Genomic DNA, 20,196 nt, shown 5'->3' with positions numbered 1-20,196 from the left:
AAAGAGCTATCAGGCTTGTTTCTGAATGAGAAACCAAGGATTAGAGAAGGAGAAAAATGCATGCTAATGGGCCTTAAATGAAGGCCTACCTTTTCCTAGTCCTTATCATATAGAAAGGGGCCACAGCAGTTTTCTCTCTGTTCTTCTGACCATGGTCTTTAATATTACTAATTTATGGTAATAAATATACATGAATAAGACACTCTGTAGGGAGAGAAATTTAGACTAAAACCTGTCCATCTAACCTTCATAAGTCCTACAATGCCTGGTTCTTTGCAGTTGCTATGGTAGAAGAAGGCTTCTTCCTCCAGCTTCATGGCTCTAAGGAAGTTTCGTGCCTGTCCCACGAGAGAAGAAATAAGGATTATCCTTCCCACCAGTGGGAAGTACTAGCTTTAAACAGAAATTAAGTCTATTTCATTACTTGGGCTTTTCTGTTTTTAATTTCCCTCCAATTCATAAGTCTGTCCCCTTTGCCGAGACTCCTAGATTTATACCAGGACACTGGTTAGAACCAGGCCATTTGTAGATTTCATAAAGTCAGAGTAATTCACGTATTTCTGAAAACACTTTCAGGTAAGGATTTAAGTATTCTGGGAAAAGCAACTTTGGCCAAAAGATTCTGCAGCTGAACAAGTCACAAGAACCAGGCAGGCATTTATCCTGCCGTAGGTCCAGGATTCTTGCCTTTTATCTGTCCTCTTACCTGGTAGTTACGAACACCATCCCAGCATGCTGTCTGCAAGGGCTGTGCTTTGAGATCCTCAATGCTAAACTAGGTAAGAGAAAATAAACATTCACTAAACAATCCTTGGCCAGTTAATAGGCATATTTGGAAGTAGACAGTTCATTCCCAACATTGAGAGGTGCTACAGGCTATAATGGAAATATGTAAGTTCATCACAGAGCCACTGATGATGAGTGAATATAGGTAAGCCTTGTGTATACTGTTATCTCTTCTAATTAAAAGGACCAACTGAATGCATAATCCAGATGCTAAAGTAATCTGTTGGTTCTCTACATTTTACTTATTAAAGTATTATGTATTTCTTCTATAATATTTCTATTTACATTTTCTCCCGGCTATCAAAATGGGTTTATATTCATTCCTTGAATATATACCAACTGCTGGCAGGGAGACACCTAGGAGCATGGCAAGTGGTAAGAGTAAAGCAAGCTAAGATTAAGGTTGGCAAATTACAACCTTTAGGCCAAATCTAGTCCCATACCTCCTTTTATAAATAAAGTATTATAGGAACCAAATCTGTTTGTTTATGTGCTACTAGCACTTACTTGCTACGAGGGCAGAAATGAAAGAATATAAGACACAGTAGTCTACAGTATTTATTGTCTGGCCCTTTGCAGAAAGTCTGCTAGCCCCTGACTACATAGAGGATTCATCGAACAATTAAACAGATATAAGCTGAACATGTCTAATTAAAAAATCTGAATGTTTTGGACTTTGGAGCATTTTGGATTTTAGATTATGTTTTGGATTAGAGATGTTCAATCTGTAAAGTCTAAACAAATATTCCACAATCCAAAAACTCCAAAATCAGAAACACCTCTGATTTGAAGCATTTCAGATAAGGAATACTCAATCTGTACTTGACGGTAATAAATTCTGTTGATTTTATTCTTATTTTGCCTTTCTTACTCTTTGAAGATGAGATGCTGGTGATGGAACCCAATGGTATCCCATATTAACCTTTCATTTTTAAAACAGTATAATGAGATAGGACAAAGGTACATAATCTCACCTTCACATCTACACCTTTGTCTAGTCGGCTCTCTGGCTCTGATTTCATCAGCCAGTAGTTGCTTAGTTTCCTCCCACAGTTTTTAAAGACTGAAGTCTTCTGAGGGCTGGAGCTCTCCACTTTTGCTGATGCCTCACCTGAGTTCTCAAATTTGGTACGTTTTTCTGATTGCCCCTTCTTTTCTACAGGAGAAACAAAAAAGCAAAGAACTATCAATGCTTGCTGAGTGGTAATGTTCTATTGTGCAGTTTACCCTTTGGTCTCACACCTGGATTCAAATCCTGGATCCTGCAAAAACTAGCTGTAGCCTCTAGTGTTATAAAAAAAAAAAAAACACTTCAGTTTATCTATAAGAACTGGACAAGAATGCCTGTCTTTCAGGATATATTCTGGATTATGATTCAGTGAGAAAAAAACACCTTAGAGGATTAAGACTAATGAGTCCTAGTAGCAGTCAATAAATGTTTCCTTCCCTCTCTGTCTCTTCTGTGCCTTTACTCTGGCTATTCTTTCCAGTGAGGAAACAGCCAAAAAGCTTAGAAAATTCTTGGCATTATAATAAATGCTCAATAAATATCCATTATTGTCATCATTTCATCCATCCTTCCCTCTTGCTCACTGTACTTTATTTTTGCTCTTCAAGATGCCAAGAAAAACTGGAAAAAAAAAAAAAAAGATTCATCTGGGTCCTTAAAGACATCCGTAAAGACTGGATTTTGTCCTAAGAGAATTAGAGAAAATGTGCCTGGGATACAGTGAGTCCTCAAAACTAATAGTTGTTAAGTTCATACTATATCTGAGGCCCCTAGCTAGACTTGGTGGTGCACACCTGTAATCCTAGAGGCTCTGGAGGCTGAGACAAGAGGACTGCAGGTTCAAAGCCAGTCTCACCAAAAAGTGTGGCACTGAGCAACTCAGTGATACCGTATCTCTAGATAAAATACAAAATAGAGGTTGGGGATGTGGCTCAGTGGCTGAGTACCCCTTAGTTTAATCCTGGTACCCACCCACCCCAAAATCTCTATCCAAGGCCCCAAGCTATACATGTTACTCTAACCCTAATTCAGTCAATCTACATAATGTGTGAGATATTCTATTCTTCAATTGGAAAATGTGCTCCAGATCACAATTCAGTTATGACAGAACCAAGATACGAGGTCAGGGCCTACCACTCTGGTCTGTCTGAATGTATGCTTAATGACTGACTATACTGTACTGTCTCCAAGTTTAGTAAAAGTTTCAACATGTGAGGTTAAAAGATTAATCATTTATGGATGTCTAAATCTCTGGACTCAGCATACCTTCCTTGCCCAACTTCTCAGCAATCCTTAAGAGTTAACAAGCACACTGCAAACACCATGTGTTATTAAATAACTATGTATTTTAGTCAAACTGGAACTCTTGCCATTTCTAAGAGTCACTTCCACTGCTTTATTTCTGCCTTTCATCCACTTAGCATGCCATTCATCTCTGTGAATACAGAAGTGACATCACATTTTCTGGGTACTAAAACTTTGCCTGTAGAAAGCCTTCCTGTTCTTTAAGGCTGGACTCAAATTCCACTTCCTTCCCAAGGCTTTCCCTAGTATTCCTGGCTCTTCTCATACCTTCAATAATTCAATCTTCCAGGCCCTTTCACTTACACCTGTTTGTGTTTACCCTTAAAAATCTTTAAATTTTAAAATTAAAAATTTTAACTGAGGCATAAAACATGTACACATCAATGGTGTTCCATGTAATGTTTTGATACACGTATACATGTAATATTTAAATTGGGTTAAACATATGTCTCCTCAAACATTTATCATTTCTTTTTGGTCAAAACGTTCAAAATCATTTATTCCCACTTTTTGAAGTGTACAGTATATTATCGTTATCTATAGTCACCCTACTGTGTAATAGCACACTAGATGTTCTTAATCCTACTTTAAATTAGAACCCACTGATCAACCTCTCCCCAACTTTCCCGTTTCTGGTAAGCACTGTTCTACTCTCAACTTCTCTGAGAAAAGCTTTTTGAGAGTCCACATATCGTACTTTTCTTTTCATTTACTTAATGATATCCAGTTCCATCCATGTTGCCGCAAAAGAATTATATTCTTTACCCCAGCGCATGCCACCCATAACGCAAATATCCTTAATTAACTGGATGAACAAGCAAGCTGAAGGGGCGTTGGGTAGAACCTTGGTGGGAAGAATAAAGAAGATGAAAGGTGATAAGGGATGATGGAATAACAGGCAAGTCTCAAAGGCTTCTCTCCACAAGCAGGAAAGAATATGAACAGTATTAAGCTGGCCCTAGAGAAACACTCTTTTGGGGGTCGCCTCTTTGCAGGCTCAGTGCAGCTCACCTGGGCCAGCAGTCCCGGCTGGTCTCTTCCGGGGTCTCGGCATGGTCTCTCTCTGCAGAGGGCTGAAATGAAGAGGGTTCTGAAATCAAAAGGGAGATTCAAAAAGGAACTCCACTGCCCTTCAAAACCCGTGCAGAGCAAGATGGAGACGACGCGAGGAAGTCCAAAGAGTCTCAGCTTTGCTAGGAGCAGATAATTGTGTTTAAGGGTTTCAAATCCTTCCTTCCGTTAACTGTGCCATTTCCATCTCGAATAGCCTGCCGTTAAACTCTTCCCAAGCATTCCCTTGAGCCCTGCCTTATCCCCTAACCATTCTTTCAAAACACCAACCCCAAGCTCCGCAAAATGGACCGCTAGGTGCCCCAGACCCACAGGGCGTCCCAGGGGCTTTGTGGCGGACACGCCAACGTGCGCCGAAGCCCCAAGCATCTCTGGGAGTTGTAGTTCAGTTGCTGTGTCTTTCTGCTTGACGCCTCAGCTGCGAGGGCTTCTGAGGGACTACAACTCCCAGGGTGCAGTGGGGGTAGAGGCCGCCAGCCGCAGATCCTTACTGAAAAGAACGTCGTGGAGCTCTAGGGTTCACTGGCTCTGGCTAAGGCAAGAGCAGTGGCGATGTGGTGCGGCTACCGGAACCTCGGGGTGCGCCTCGGGCGGTTGCGTTGTAGTCTCCCAGCCCCCAGCAGCGGCCACCGGAGCTTGACCTCCTGCATCGATCGTAAGGCTCGCCTTGGGCGAGGGGGGAGCTGGACACGGTGTCTGGAACCCGGGCGAGTATCCGCAGTCTCCCCACTCCGGGCCGCTCCCCGCTCGGTCCCGTGACCCAGACGCGCTCTCCGCTTTGTTCTGACTCTTGCACCTTCTCCCCGCTCCGTCCTGTCGCTCAAGGACCCGCTTAACGGACTATTTAGTCGCCCAGAACTCGCTCCCCGATTCGTCTCGTAATTCCTGGGCCCGCCCCCGGCTCGCCAATCCATCCTGTGACTCTCGGACCTGCCCTCCGCATTGTCTGTTCTCCCGGGACCTGCTCCCCGCTTTGTCCTGTCACTCCCGAACCCACTCCCAGCTCCACCTCGCCATCTCAACTTGGTCTCTTGAGCTCCTGTCTCGTCCTCAGTTGTGTTATGCCCAGATCCATTCCCGCCCTGTCCCGTGACCCCGGACCCTGTCAGGTCACCCTCAGCCGGGTTCCCATTCCCTTTCCTCACCTTGATCAGGTCCCTGCTGCGTCCCATAATTCCAGGACCAAAGAGACCACTCTCCGCTCCCTCCTGTCTTTTTGGGACCAGCCCCCCACACTGTCTACATCCTGTCACCCCAGACTTTGTAGGTCACTCTGTGTGCTTAGAGAAGTAAAGGAACTTGTGGCTTTTTTGTTTGTTTCATCAAAATCACCAATGAGAGGTTCTAAAGGCAATGGGAATGTAGAGCTGGGTACTTGTCGCGATGGATAAATAAAAGCTCCAGGTAATACATCATGTGTAGATTTCAAAACTTAATACCTGTAGCAATAAAACACTTGTGCTGTTGAAACAACTGCAGGAACAATAACTGTTATTGCAATTGGTAATCTCTAACAGGGATTACAGATCTTCAATGTCTTCAGGCACCAGGTGAATAAACCAAATATGATGAATGATTGCCACCCAAGTGATACCCAATTGTAACTTCTCTGTCAAGTAAGGGATACCCAGCCAATTTATGACACTTCTCTGTCAATCTAACCTTTTTTTTTTTTTTTTTTTTTTTTTTTTTTTGGTTCTCTTTAAATAATTTACGTGGGCTGGGGATGTGGCTCAGACAGTAGCGCGCTGGCCTGGCATGCGTGCTGCCTGGGTTCGATCCTCAGCACCACATACAAAAAAGGGATGTTGTGTCCACTGAAAACTAAAAAAAAATAAATATTAAAAAATTATCTCTCGGGGCTGGGGATGTGGCTCAAGCGGTAGCACGCTCGCCTGCCATGCATGCGACCTGGGTTTGACCCTCAGCACCACATACAAAGATGTTGTGTCCCCCGAAAACTAAAAAATAAATATTAAAATTCTCTCTCTCTCTCTCTCTCTCTCTCTCTCTCTCTCTCTCTGTCCCTCTCTCTCTCTCTCTTTAAAAAAATTCTCTCTCGCTCTCTCTTTAAAAAAAATAAAAATAAATAATTTACTAATTTAAATAAGTGATAAGTTTCTTTATCAAACGAATTCCTTAATTGACAAAAGAGCTACAAATTTGTCACTAAGGTACACAACATATAAAATACTGTTCTCTTTTTAAGTCTTAAAACTCCTTCAAGAGGTGCTGCCCTTTTCTAGCACTTAAATTTGGTAAACAAGGTCACCCTGGTTGATAACAAGGCAAATAAGAAATTAGTCTTACAACAATAAGCTAAATATGAGTATTTCCAGCAGCAAACTTCAGCCATTAAAGGTGCTCTTTCATTTTGTGTGTGTGTTTTGGGGGAAGATACTGGAGATCAAACTCTCTCTTTCTATGCAAGCATTCTACCACTGATTTACATCCCCAGCCCTTTTTCACCTTTTTAAAAGAAATTATTATCTTTAAATTAGTCAAGTGAAATAATCTAGTTGTATATTTGTACATCAAACTAATTAACAGCCTAGGGATATAGACCAGTAGTAGAGTGTTTGCCTAGCGTACTCAAGGCCCTGAGTGAGTTGGCTTCCCAGCACTGCACAAAAAATTAAAATAAAAATAAATTTTAAAATGCAGCTAATTGCATTTGATTATTTTATTGCATATTTTAACGTTAATACATATATCTGGTTGTTTATTGCATATTTTAATGTTAAAAGTAAAGTTTATTTAGTTATTGAATATTATTTCTTCATATCTTAGGTGAGGAAATTTGCTTAATATCTAATTCAATCACTCATTTTATAGTAGGGTAACTACTATAGATTCCTGTCATTATTTAAAGATTTGTGGGGGTTTTACCTTTTGCTTACCCTGAGTTGCTATACTATAAAGCCTTTCCTTATCTCATTTGGTCTGTTTTTCTGTGTAGCTTTACCATTTATGTGTATGTGTGCATTGCATGCACTGATACCTTAAACTCTACCCAATAACTCTCGCAAAGTTCATGAGGACTTTTGTTTGTTTTTATAGTGTATTTTTTTCTGGAGATATATAATATACACACACACACACACACACACACATATATATATATATGTTTTTACTTCGTCACTGTATTTTCCTGTATGTAATTTAATTTTTTAAAAAAATTTTATTTATTTATTTTACTTGTCTTGTCAATGGACCTTTATTTTTTATTTATATGAGGTGCTGAGAATGGAATCCAGTGTCTTACATATTCGAGGCAAGCACTCTACCACTGAGCCACAACTCCAACCCTTGTTATTTAATTTTTAACTTGATTTTCTCTTTTTTTTTTCTCGAAGTTGTGCTCTCTTTTTATTGATCATTTCCTTTTCTAAAATTGACTATTTGTTGTTTATCTAAAAAGAATGTGTTATTGTATTGTGTTTACTTATGTACATGATTTAAAACTCTTCCCTATTGTTTACTTAGAAAACAATTCAAATCTATTTCTTATCCTTTGGTTGCTTGAACTATTTATCTTAGGAAGTAACCATTTACTCTGTCAAAGAAGAAGATGAGGGGGCTGGGGATGTGGCTCAAGTGGTAGCGCGCTCGCCTGGCATGCGTGCAGCCTGGGTTCGATCCTCAGCACCACATACAAAACAAAGATGTTGTGTCCGCCGATAACTAAAAAATAAATATTAAAAAAATTCTCTCTCTCTCTCTCCCTCTCTCACTCTCTCTTTAAAAAAAAAAAAGATGAAGTTTTCTTAATATTTATTGAACTCTTGTTAGATTAAAATTCTTTTTTCTTATTGTACTGAGGATTGAACTCAGAGGCACTTTAACCACTGAGCTATATCCTCAGCCCTTTATTGTTTTGTTTTGTTTTGTTTTGTTTTGTTTTGAAACAGTCTAACTAAGTTGCCAGGGCTGGCATCTAACTTGCAATCCTCCAATCTCAGCCTCCTTAGTTGCTGGGGTTACATTGTGTGCTGTTGTGCCTGACCTAGAATTAAAATTCTGTAGTACTTCTTTTTATACAATGTTTCCATTATCATTAATTATGTTATCCATTTTGTGACTGAACCATGAACCATATTTATTTTTGTAACACTGAAACTGTTAGATAGTAGATGCTCAATAAACATTTTTAAACTATTTTTTTAGTTGTTAATGGAATTTTATTTACTTTTATGCAGTTCTGAGAATCGAACCCAGTGCCTCAGACATGCTAGGCAAGTGCTTTACCAATGAGCCACAACACCAGCCCCAATTTTTTTTTTAAGTGTACACCATTCCCTCCTCCACCCCCCAGCATGCTGGGGATCAAATCTGGGGTCTCATGCATGCTAGGCAAGTACTCTACCACTGGGCTACATCCCCAAACCCGTATTTTTTTCCTTTTATTTTATTTCTGGGAGTGGGGGGTGGGGGGGCAGTGGTGTAAAGTTCTGGGAATTGAACTCAGGGTTACTTTACCACTGAGCTATATCCCTAGCTCTTTTTAATTTCTATTTTGAGATGGTCTTACTAAGTTGACCAAGTTGGCCTCAAACTTATTGAGACTGGCCTGGAATTTGCAATACTCCTGCCTTAGCTTCCCAAGTTCACTGGGATTTCAGGTGTGTGCCACTGCACCCAGCTTTTCATTTCTTTCAGTGTGGATTTATGAGGAAGAAATAAAGAAGATTTTTTACAGGTAGGTAGGTAGCAGGTAAATAAAGTCAGCCAATCCATTTGGAGTAAAGGAGGAAGAAAATGGTGATGTGTGCTCAGTCAGTGTCTTTATTCATAATTTTTTCCTACTTTGACATTGTTTGCATCCTATTTCTATCCTGTTTTTTTCACTATGGCTTCCAGCTCTTTTAGGTCTGCAAATGTATTTAACTGAGTGACTAAGGTAAAAGATGTCTGGTATATACTGTCTTAGGTTGATCTGAGTCAACAGGGAAATGGATTATTGATGAATGATATGATTATCTTGCTGTTGAAGGCTCTACTATGTATGGAAATTGCTACAAAAAGTTTACTGTTTTCGGCCTCATAGTGCTTCTTATTGTTGATTCTATTCTCTGACTCCTGTCCTAGAATTGAATATGTGCAATTCTGCCCACAGCTTCCCTGGGACTAAATGAGGAACAGAAAGAATTTCAGAAAGTGGCCTTTGACTTTGCTGCCCGGGAGATGGCTCCAAATATGGCAGAGTGGGACCAGAAGGTAGGAGTTTTCCTTATGACTAGATGTTTCAACATGTGCCACATTAGCAACCTTTAACTTCAGCTCCTTATAATCCTAAATGCTCAGTGTCTGTTACCAACTTTTATTGCAGGTAAGAGAATTGGTAATAGGTGATTTCTTTCACAGACGGTATCTGATCATTTTGTAGATACCTTTTTTCCTTTCTTATTGAATAAATACTTAAAACTAAGGCGGTTCTATAGATAATTAAAAAGGAAAACTTGTTAATCCTAAGAAAACAATTCTTAGAGGACACACATTAACCTATACTATTGTAGGATGACAGACACATATTAAAAGAAGCCCTATACTCTCCCAAATGCAAACATCCTGATCACCTCATCATAATACCCTCTAAAGGAGAGTCCATCTCTGAATCAGTTTCTGATGACCCTGCTCTCTTTTTCTGTATATAGGAGGTGTTCCCTGTGGGTGTGATGCGGAAGGCAGCCCAGCTAGGCTTTGGGGGGGTCTATGTCCGCACAGACGTCGGTGGGTCTGGACTGTCAAGGCTTGATACCTCTGTCATCTTTGAAGCCTTGGCTACAGGCTGCACCAGCACCACAGCCTACATAAGCATCCACAAGTGAGTGCCCAATCTGGGAAAGCAAAGTGAGGTATTCATGTGAATTGACTGGGGAATTTCAAATTTATAAGGAAAAGATTGATCATGTAGGTGGATTGCTCTTAAGGAACTTGACTGTTAGTAGTTCACACTAGGTCTGTTACTTCCTCTTGGACTTGATTCTGTTATCTTTTTCATTGCTCAGAGTATCAGGTTTTCCAGCCCCCTCCAATCCTAGTTTAAGTTGGTACCAGCAGACTTCTCCAGTAGAGTGGTCAAGTCCTATCACCCTTTTCTTCAATCTACAGATGAAACTTCCAGGAATTTGAAGTTTCATCTGTATTATTTTATAGGAAGTACATGGGATTGATTTTTAGAAGCTTATTTAACTTAATTAGATGTAGTGTCCACATCCAGGTGAGAAATATCTTGTCCCTGGTTATCTTTGAGTAGTACATATTCCAAGAATATGTTTAAATCTAGTCCTTTCGTTTTAAATTTGATTCTTCTCAGTTATGACTTTTCGTTTCCCATCTTTCTTCTGCTTAACTCTGTTTTGTTGCTCTTTGTTCTCCCTACTCCATTTCCTTTTCTTTTCTGTCTTTATTTCCATCAATGTCTTTTCTTATATATCACTCAGCATGTGTGCCTGGATGATTGATAGCTTTGGAAGTGATGAACAGAGGCACAGATTTTGCCCACCGCTCTGTACCATGGAGAAATTTGCTTCCTACTGCCTCACTGAACCAGGTGAGTTTGCCATCCCACAAGCGAGAACTAACTGGGAGTGATATGACTTGTGTAGTCACTGAACATTCCTTTCTCATTGACATACATAACCACTGTTTACAAAGCAGTTTGGCTATGGAATAATAAGAGCCTATAACCTGAAGTCACAGGACCTAGTGGCCTTTAGGTCAGATTCCCTCCTGCTGCAGACCAGAACCTTCTTGCAAAAGGTTAACTGCAAGCTAGAGTTTGGGAGAGGTGAAGTAGTCTGCTTGGTGGAAGCAGTTTTCACCAAGAACAGAAAATTCCTTTGGCCATCTGAACTTTAAAGTAGTGCATGCTGAGCTGTTTCTCTCTTAGGATGGTTTACCAGGATATGGAACCATGCTGGGCCCCTTGAATTCACAGACTTTATCATCCCCTTTTGATTTTGCCTCAGGAAGTGGAAGTGATGCTGCATCCCTCTTGACTTCAGCTAAACGACAAGGAGATCATTACATCCTCAATGGCTCCAAGGTACCAGCATGCTGTCCTCCTAGAGCAACTTGCTCCTGATATCCTCTGGTTCCTGAGTCTATGAGTTAATATTCCCATGCATTTTTACATGTTGGATAGATAAACTTTGACACATTTCTCTTTCTTCACCTTCACTGTTTGCTGCTTCCTATCAAATTCCAGATGATTTCATTCCTTTTTCTTTCTCCTTTTCATATTCTTTTCAACTAAATCCCTCCTCAGTCTCTGTGCCATACCTGTGTGTTCTATTTTTGGGAGGACTCACATTGTTTCCCGGATGTTAGATTCAGAACTCTTGTATCCCCTGATCCCAATTCTCCCGCTTCTCCAATCCCACAGGCCTTCATCAGTGGAGGTGGTGAATCTGACATCTACATAGTCATGTGCCGAACTGGAGGATCAGGCCCAAAGGGCATCTCATGCATAGTTGTTGAGAAAGGGACCCCTGGCCTCAGCTTTGGCAAGAAGGAGAAAAAGGTGAGTGGTTATTGGACAGGAAGCAATTCAAATTATGAGGCTCCATCACCTGCCAGATGAACCTCTGCCTTATTTTATGAAATAGATTCACCTACTTGGTAACTTGCCTTTGAAGCAGTTGCTTCTATTAGGATTTTGACAGGGGCATATAAAATAGAATAGGGTATTTTTAAAAAAAAACATTTAAGTTTCTGGGGAAAGTGACATTTGTCAATTAGTTACAAGCTAGCCTATTAACATCCCATCACCTCTCCTGCCTGTGCTTTTGGCTTATATTTCTTATCTAGCTCTTATCTTTTGCTGCTGTTTGTTGAGGATCTGATGTTGAATAAAAATCTTAGAAATGAAAAGCATATGGGCCACTTTTCTTATTTAAATAAAGTGAAACTCATTGGAGAGATTTTGGGTATTCTAAGGACAGTGTTTCCATAGGTACTTTGAAAAATAAGGTACTCCTAGGATTAAGAAACTTCATAGCCAGGCCATGAACAGAGGTCTTGTGATAAGATAACTCTAAAGGTGAGATCTATTCAAATTTTTTAGCCTAGGTTATCAAAAACAGCTTCTCTAACTCCAGTTGGTACTATTTTTGTTAGGACTTTTAGGGAGATGTTAGTTAATGAAATGGTCCCTGAATATACTTCTCTCTCACTTCTTCTAGGGTTTCCATATTTTCCTGCAGGATCCTTTCTTGACCCTTTGTAACTGTCAAAAGTTATGAGCATTAACCCCCTGCCTTTTGTAGCATAACAGGCATTGGCTAGATACCTATTATAAAACCTATTTCTATATAAACTCTATATAATGTAAAGAGTTTATATATGATATATAAGATATGTAGCTATAGAATTTCTCAGTCCTAGAAATGTCTGTTTTATATAGTCTGATATAGTTCTACATAATCAAGTTATACTGATTCAAATATTTGTGCTTATAAAGATAGTGATGATTGGTAGTATCCATGCAATATTTGTGCTATATGTTGGCAGAACACCAAACTAACAAGTTTAGTACTTTGAAAAAATTTACAGAGAAGTTTAATAAGCAAAGAGTGTATCTTATTACCCCTTCATTTATGTGCTGGTCACCTTTAAGCATACATATTTTTTATCGTTTTTTTAATTAGTTTTGCGTTATATATTTTTAAGTATAAATAGGAAATTAAAAAGGACTTCTTTCATTAGACAACTCATGTGTACCCATTGTGTGTCTTCTTCTAACTAATAGGAGGAGTACCTCAGTAAGCAAGACAGACATGTTTTGCCCTGTGAAATTTACATTTAAGTAAGCACCAATCACACAAATGAGATACTTTCCTAATTTAGTGCTAAACATTTTGAAGGAAATACAACAGAGTGACCCCACCCTAACGGAGGAAGAGCTTTTTTACACAGGGACAGACTCTTTGAGGCCATAACATTAAAGATGAGATCTCAAGTGTTAGAAGGACCATTTCTGAGAAGAATTCTGGGCAGCGGCAATAGATACAAAGGGCTTGAGTTAGGAATAAGGTTAGCCTACTTGAAGGAACAAAAAAGAAAAAATTGGTAAGGCTGGAGTGTAGTAAGTATGAAAAGGATGATGCAGATGAAGTTGGAGATGTAATCAAAGTATGCTGGGCCAGGATAAGAAGGTATTCAGCTCCCCATCGTTCTTTGAGCTGTTTTGGTGGCCTAAGCAACAGGCCTTTCTCTTTCTTTGCTTCTTGTTAATCTTTCCTACAAAAACATGATTTCACTTAGCATATTTAACACACTGTATTGCTGATAGTTTTGAACTTCCAGTTTTGCATTAATTTGATGAAAGAGCAATAAAGATTAGCTTTATCTTAGACTTAATTATTTTAAGGTCTTATGTAGTTTTATCGTGGAGGAGTGAATGAGAGAATTTTTGTAAGAGGGTAATAAGATAATATACATAAGAGGAGTCAAGTCTGAGCAGGATTGGTCTGTGGTAGATAACTAATGGTCCACGTATTCAGGGTTCTCCAAAATGTAGAGTGGAATTATCTGTCCTCACTAGCTGCTACTTTCCTGGGACTGATAGGATTAGAAGAGGATTGCTGTATGCATGGGAGAAGAAGGTAGATCTTTTCACTGTAAGGAGTTAAGAGGTAGCAGCTATTTTATGGGTTCTTTAGTAATTAGATATTCTTAGGTCAGAACTTTCTGTTACATTCTTTTTTTTTTTTTTTTTTTTTTTTTTTTTCCCCTGTAACTGGGAATTGAACCCATAGGTGTTTTATCACTGAACTACATCCTCAGCCCTTTTTATTTTTTTATTTTGAGACATGGTCAGTTGCCAAGACTGACCTTGAATTTGTAATCCTTTTGCCTCAGCCCAAGAAGCTAGGATTATATAGGTGGTTACCATTAACCTTTTTGTTAGGTTATTTCCTTTAGGTATTTCTATTCTGTTCAAGGAGATAAAGTACATTTCAGTCAGTATTAGAAGGTTTCAAAGGAGCTTAAAGAAAGCAAGCTTAGTGATGATTTGAGTGACTAGGAAGCCTTAGAAACCTTCCTTTAAGCTAAGCTTTGATGGTGGTTGGGAATAAAGAGAAGTCCCAGTAGAAGGAGATGAATTATGAAAACCCAAAAGCACAGATACAGGCCAGCTGCTGAAGTAGAGGTAAGAAGAGGATAGCCCCAAATATTAGAAGACCTTCATAAGGCTTAGGAAATGACAACAATCTAATGTAAAATGTCTATCTTATCAACTAAAGAGAGCTGAATGTTTTAAAATGAGGAAATGAGATAAAACCAATGGTGTTTTCAGAGACAGAAAGGAACCTGGGTATTTTATATGGCATATAGTTTTCATAATCTGCCTCATTAAGCCTCAAAGTTGAAGTCTTGGAGTACCTAGTTGAGGAGATGAAGGAGATTGAGTAGTGAGGGCCTTATTTATTTATTTATTTATTTATTTATTTATTTATTTTTAATATTTATTTATTTACTTTAGTTTTAGGTAGACACAATATCTTTATTTTATTTTTATGTGGTGCTGAGGATTGAACCCAGTGCCTCACGCATGCTAGGCAAGCGCTCTACCTCTGAGCCACAACCACAGCCTAAGGGTCTTATTTATATGTGAAATATCTGAATGAGATTTGGTTTAAAGAAAGAGGTTCTGTTGACTTTCTAGTCCAACTTCTATATTTTCCATGGGAAAAATCAAGTAATTTGTCCAAAAGATGAAAAATGAAACTAAGTAGTTGCATGACATGGACAAGTATTCAAAATTTGCTCTGAGCTTATGACTCACATATCCAGTGATATCCTAGTAAACCAACTTTCTGGGAAAAACAAAAAACAATTCATATTTGTAGTTTTTGCTGATTCCTGTGATATAAATACTTAATCGTGACTGGTGTTAAGCCACCACTGTGATATCACAGAATGCTAGGTTAAGAAAAATGTCCAGGCTCTCACGAGCTGATGCCAGGACATCACATGATTTCTCTGCAGCTAAATGCTAGACCAGGGGTTGCCAATACAGTGGTGCATGATATTCTTCCCTCTAATTTTAGCATCTTTTAGGAACACTAAACTTCTAAAAGAAATATGACTGTTATTAAGGTCTTTAAAAGTAAAATAAACTTGTCCAAATAAACATAGTCTGTTTTTATAAAAGAGCATATTCACGGAGACACCAAAACTGAGGACAAATCCTGTCCTGATCCTACGAGAAGTTATGAGAGTGTTTGTGGATATGGTAGTGTAGTAGGGTAGACATTAAAAAGTTGATTCTTTTAATATGTTAAAAAAATGTTTTGCTGAAATAAGCATCTTTTTGAGTGTTGACAGGCCTTTAAATCTGAACTTTTTCTTTTTCCTCATTTTACATTCTCATGGTCTAAGTCTCAGGGTGCTGGACCCCATGCTTCGCAGGCTTCTGTCTACAGGGAGGCCCACCCTGTGTGGTGGATTGTTGGGCAGCCACCTAGTCCTTGATTTTTGCCAGGTGGGATGGAACTCCCAGCCAACTCGTGCCGTGATTTTCGAAGACTGTGCTGTCCCTGTGGCCAACAGAATTGGGAGTGAGGGGCAGGGCTTCCTTATGGCCATGAAAGGACTGAACGGAGGACGGATCAACATTGGTAAGAGTGAGAAATAGAAAGTTTAGTGGTCCATTTTCAGAATATAGTATTTAGTCTTATTGGGGATGAATGATCCAATTAAAGCCATTTTAACTCTAGCCCTTCCCTTTGTCTACCCCAATTTTAAAATTAGCCAATCAAGTAGATTGTGACCCTAAGCTCTTCTTATGAGGGCAAGAGGGAGCACTGCATTAGGGATAAAAGCAAGTGGATTGCCAGCCCAGGTATGCTTGCTAGCCAGGCTGATAACATGCCCTTCTGGCAGAAGTAAAGTTTGCCATGCCTACATACTTCTGAGCATGTTTGATTTCTTGTGGTACCTTGGTATTTCTGAAGGCAAGGAGAAGAAAATGTGGAGCAGGGAGAAGACCTGGGCCAGCAGCATTGTACTTAGGCTCAGTTGGAACTTTCTCACTACTTCCTCCAGCTTCCTGTTCTCTGGGGGCTGCTCATGCTTCAGTCATCCTCACTCGAGATCACCTGAAAGTCCGGAAGCAGTTTGGAGCACCTCTGGCCAATAGCCAGGTAAGGTCTCAGGTGACTTTGCATTTCCTTCCACTCTTTTGAACCATTCTAGGGCCCACATTCTGTAGAAGAGGGAGGTCATGTTTACCTCATGGAGCCAGAAACTATCTTAACCAGAACTTGGCATTTTTGTTACCAAGGATCCTGTTTAGGAGACAGTAGTAGCAAAATGCAGGGCAAGCAAAAGTAGACATAGACCTTGTAAAACAGTAAGTTTTCATAGAGGAGGTAGGAGACTTTGAAACATCTAATTATTTAGAAAAAGCACCTAATTAGAGATGTCTTATCAAGGGTCACAGATCAGGTGCCCATCTAAGCCCCTCTATCTTGTCTGTTTCTCTTCTTTGCTGTTGCTATAGTTTCTGCAATTCCAGTTAGCAAATATGGCAACAAGGCTGGTTGCCTCGCGGCTGCTTGTCCGTACTGCCGCAGTTGCTCTGGAGGAGGAACGGGAAGATGCAGTGGCTCTCTGCTCCATGGCCAAGTTCTTTGCAACAGATGAATGCTTTGCAGTAAGTGATAGGCCATCTGGCTCTCTTGGGATGGAACAGGGAGTACTTACTAGGCACAGGAATGTTGAAATCATAAGTCAGCTCTGAAACCTAGCTCTCTTGGGATGCTGCAAGAATCGCCTCTGGACTTAAGTATATAAATTAGCTTGTGAAAGGCCTTCATGGGAGCTTTTGTAACTGGCTTTTTAGTCTTCATGTTATTAAACACTTGATTATGTCACTGTCAAAGAACACTGTTGCAGATACACTGAACCTTTGGAAGATTCAGAGCAACCCAGCCCTGATGTCTCAGATTTTAGCACTAATTACCATGTTTACAAGGTCAAGGGCAAAGAAATTTCTACAATGAGCTGCATTGCCACTAGGTGGTACCTGAAGTTCCTATAATCCGGTCCAAATGGTTGTGGGCAGTTTCTTCCCCACATGTGATAAATAAATGAAAAAATCAAGAGTTTTGTGAGTTTTGATTGTTGAGAACTGACAAATTCAATATGTGGATTTCCTTGTTGTCTCTGTCTCTACAGAGCCCCTTTTTGGGCATGGGTGGTTAGCTGTGGGTTGTTCTTCCTCTTATGAGTTTACTGCAGGCTGCCATATTGGGGACTAGGGTGGGTAGGGAAACCAACTATTCCTCAGTCTTCCTGGAATCAAAGACAGCTGGTTCTGGTCCCTGCAGATCTGCAACCAAGCTTTACAGATGCATGGAGGCTACGGCTACTTGAAGGATTATGCTGTTCAGCAGTATATGCGGGACTCCAGGGTTCACCAAATCCTAGAAGGTAAAAATTGCAGAAGGTTATTCTCTTCCTTTCAGAATTGTTACAGGATCAGTGCTTTCTAGACTTTATACTGACTAGTTCTCAGGTTCCCATCAGGCCTTGTCTTTTGGATTTCTTCTTCCTTCCTTTCCTCAATCCTGCTTTGGAAGTGACTTGTTTGTGCATTAGAAAGGGCACTAGCCTGGGAAATAGCAGATGTTTTGTCTCCACGGGTAAGACATCAGATCACTCCACTTCCCTTTTTTTCTTTTTAGATTTGAGAGAAGGTTCAAACTGAGATAGCATATGAGAAATCCCATTGAAAACTATATCAGTGGCTCCTCTTTACTATTATAAAGGACGTGGTCCTCAGGGATCCCAGAACTCTGTACAATAATTTACAAGCATATGTGAACCAGTGTGATCACCAGCAATTCTACAAATTGAATGTCACATGATCTGAAAGATGTCTGTATCAAATTTGGCAGTGAATTTTTCATTAAAATAAATTGTCAGTATATGGGTATCTTCTTGGTAGCCACAGACTTTCTCTCTGGAGAACATGTAAGCTGGTGGAGTCAGGCTTAGAGCATGGTTTTCTCCACTCTACAACTGCTGTATAAGTCCTAAAGCGACAGGGCTCTTATTGCAGCTAGGTAACTGAGGCTGTCATACTGTAGGAAAAGTAGATGAGGCTCTATAAGTGACTTTCAGCAAAACAGTGTGGGGGTTGCTTTAATTATGACCTAGGAGAAGCCTATGAGCACTAGCACCCTTGATTCTTTCAGAGCATCTTTCACAAACCTGAGCAGGCACCAGATCCTCTGGAGGACTTTTTAAAAACAGGTTTCTGGGCTCTAACCCCAGAGTGTCTGCTCTAGCGGGTTTAGCTTGGGCCTAAAATTGACATTTCTAACAAGTTTTCAAATGTGGCTGCTGTTCCTATTGAGGAAACTACACTGAACCCCACTGCTCTGATGTTATGTCTAAACTATAGGATTCTAAAGGTTAGCCTGCCACTTTTTACTACCCACCTATCTCTAGCATATGCTTACTGAACACAGTCCCTAGTTCTAAAATTACATTCACTAGAGTTTTATGAGTATGCAAAAATTTACTTTCATTCTGTCTTTTAATCCTGCTATTTTAAGTGGAAAAAAACAAGTAACATTTATATCAGGTCATCTACTTATAGAAAAATTAGAGCACAGTTTACTTTATCACTTTTGCCATGAATTATTGACTAAATCCAAAATTTTAGATTTGACTTTGAGATTGTGTATATTTATTACTCAAGAGAATTTTTATTTCTCTTTGCATTAAAGGCCACTGCTAAAAGTGAAGCAAACAATTGATCCCCTCCTTTCAGGGAAAATGTTTCCTTTTAAAGCTCCTTTTTCTGATTACTAAAGAAGTGTGTGTTTATTGTTGAAAATTTACAAGATATGTGAAAAGAAAACAGAAAAGATCACTTGTATTTCTACATCTAGAGTTAGTGTTTTGGTATATCTTTTAATGAACTTTTCATATGCTTTCATAGGTACTTTTTTTAAATTAGAATACTATTTTTATTCTAACTTTTGAAATTTGATACAAGCATTTTTATCATCAGAAGAGGTATTTTGAAAAGTAAATATTAATTCTCATTTTTTGTCATTTCTTTGAGTTTTGGAGTGAAATTAATGATAACCTCATCCCTCCTAGGGATAGAAATGATTCTAATTTAAGTCCACCACTACTCTGCTGCTACTAAATCCTTCCTTTATTCTCTTGTCTTGCAGGTAGCAATGAAGTGATGAGGATGCTGATCTCTCGAAGCCTCCTTCAGGAATAGCACCCACACTTGATATTTTGGCATGGGGGTCAGTGTGCAACTGCAATCAGTGTAGAGTGTTTCCATTGTGGGCTCTTTGGTGCTAGATGAATTGTGGATTAGATTGAAATGTTGAGCTCTTGCATATGTGTTGATAGCAGTGTTGGCTCTCAGACTGGAGCAGGGTCCTCAGTAGAACTGGAAGAGCTGGTCTGATGAGAAATACCACAAGAAGACCTGCCACCTTATTTTCCTAATGCCAGAAAGATAACCAGTGAATATTCTGAACCAAAGTCTTGTTCTAGATCTGCATTGTCTTGATTTGTCTGCAATTTGTTGGTTCACTGGATCCTTTTACTAGGGGCCTGGGTAGATCCACTGAGGCTTTTCCAGACTATAGGGCAAAGGTGTGGGGAAGGGAAGAGAGAGAAAATTCCCTCCTGTCTTTACTTTTGTGTACCATAGCTCCTGGATAGCACTCATCTGAATGTAATCATGGTAAAGTGAATATTTGAGAAGCTATTCCTAAGCTATGATTTAGGGTATGTCTCTTCTTCTGGATGCCCTGAATATCAAGGGCTGAGATTATCTGGCATTTTGAATATTTGGTTTTTCTTTTTCTTTTATCTATTATCTAAGAATAATATTCAGAATTTCTGTAACACTTCCTGAGAAGAACTTTGAGTATATTTTTTTCTGAGTTTCGTTTCCTTTTTTTGGAACTGCTTCTCTTTTTAAATATTTTTAATCCTTACATTGATCAATAAAATTTATTCCTTTCTGTACTGTC

At 39.5% G+C, this 20,196-nt stretch overlaps 2 protein-coding genes across 7 annotated transcripts in view; one reads left to right on the top strand and one right to left on the bottom strand.

Annotated features, from left to right (window-relative positions):
- The window catches only part of Thyn1 (thymocyte nuclear protein 1), a 10,951-nt gene extending 5,927 nt beyond the window's left edge, over positions 1 to 5,024 (bottom strand). For 3 of the 6 annotated variants that reach the window (XR_013090372.2, XM_076846155.2, XM_076846152.2), the window contains exons 1-4: positions 4,112 to 4,478; positions 1,761 to 1,942; positions 707 to 775; positions 246 to 338 (exon numbers count right to left, since the gene is read on the bottom strand). Coding sequence is in view for 5 of the 6 variants with exons in the window: in XM_076846155.2 (XP_076702270.1) it covers positions 246 to 338; positions 707 to 775; positions 1,761 to 1,942; positions 4,112 to 4,154 (387 nt within the window). In the remaining variant the exon portion in view is untranslated. Of the gene's footprint in view, positions 1 to 245; positions 339 to 706; positions 776 to 1,760; positions 1,943 to 4,111; positions 4,511 to 4,662 lie in introns of those variants that run through there. The other 3 variants (XM_076846154.2, XM_076846153.2, XM_076846156.2) reach the window with 3 other exon arrangements.
- Acad8 (acyl-CoA dehydrogenase family member 8) lies at positions 4,628 to 20,196 on the top strand. Its single transcript, XM_076846149.1, has 11 exons — positions 4,628 to 4,826; positions 9,288 to 9,388; positions 9,826 to 9,995; positions 10,615 to 10,724; positions 11,143 to 11,219; positions 11,559 to 11,696; positions 15,663 to 15,798; positions 16,226 to 16,323; positions 16,683 to 16,835; positions 17,512 to 17,614; positions 19,375 to 20,196. The coding sequence occupies exons 1-11, from the start codon at positions 4,724 to 4,726 to the stop codon at positions 19,425 to 19,427; spliced, it is 1,242 nt and encodes a 413-aa protein (XP_076702264.1). The 5' UTR covers positions 4,628 to 4,723; the 3' UTR covers positions 19,428 to 20,196.

This window comes from Callospermophilus lateralis, chromosome 2, assembly GCF_048772815.1.
Source record: "Callospermophilus lateralis isolate mCalLat2 chromosome 2, mCalLat2.hap1, whole genome shotgun sequence".
Classification (NCBI taxonomy): domain Eukaryota; kingdom Metazoa; phylum Chordata; class Mammalia; order Rodentia; family Sciuridae; genus Callospermophilus; species Callospermophilus lateralis.
Note: the sequence above shows the minus strand (reverse complement) of the source record. Positions and strands in the feature narration are given on the sequence as shown.

Bases quoted from the DNA above. Each gene is read 5' to 3' on its own strand.
- Acad8 (XM_076846149.1), top strand. From the start codon at position 4,724: ATGTGGTGCGGCTACCGGAACCTCGGGGTGCGCCTCGGGCGGTTGCGT. The intron at 9,389-9,825 runs GTAGGAGTTTTC...TTCTGTATATAG, and splicing joins TGGCAGAGTGGGACCAGAAG to GAGGTGTTCCCTGTGGGTGT. The intron at 15,799-16,225 runs GTAAGAGTGAGA...TACTTCCTCCAG, and splicing joins CGGAGGACGGATCAACATTG to CTTCCTGTTCTCTGGGGGCT.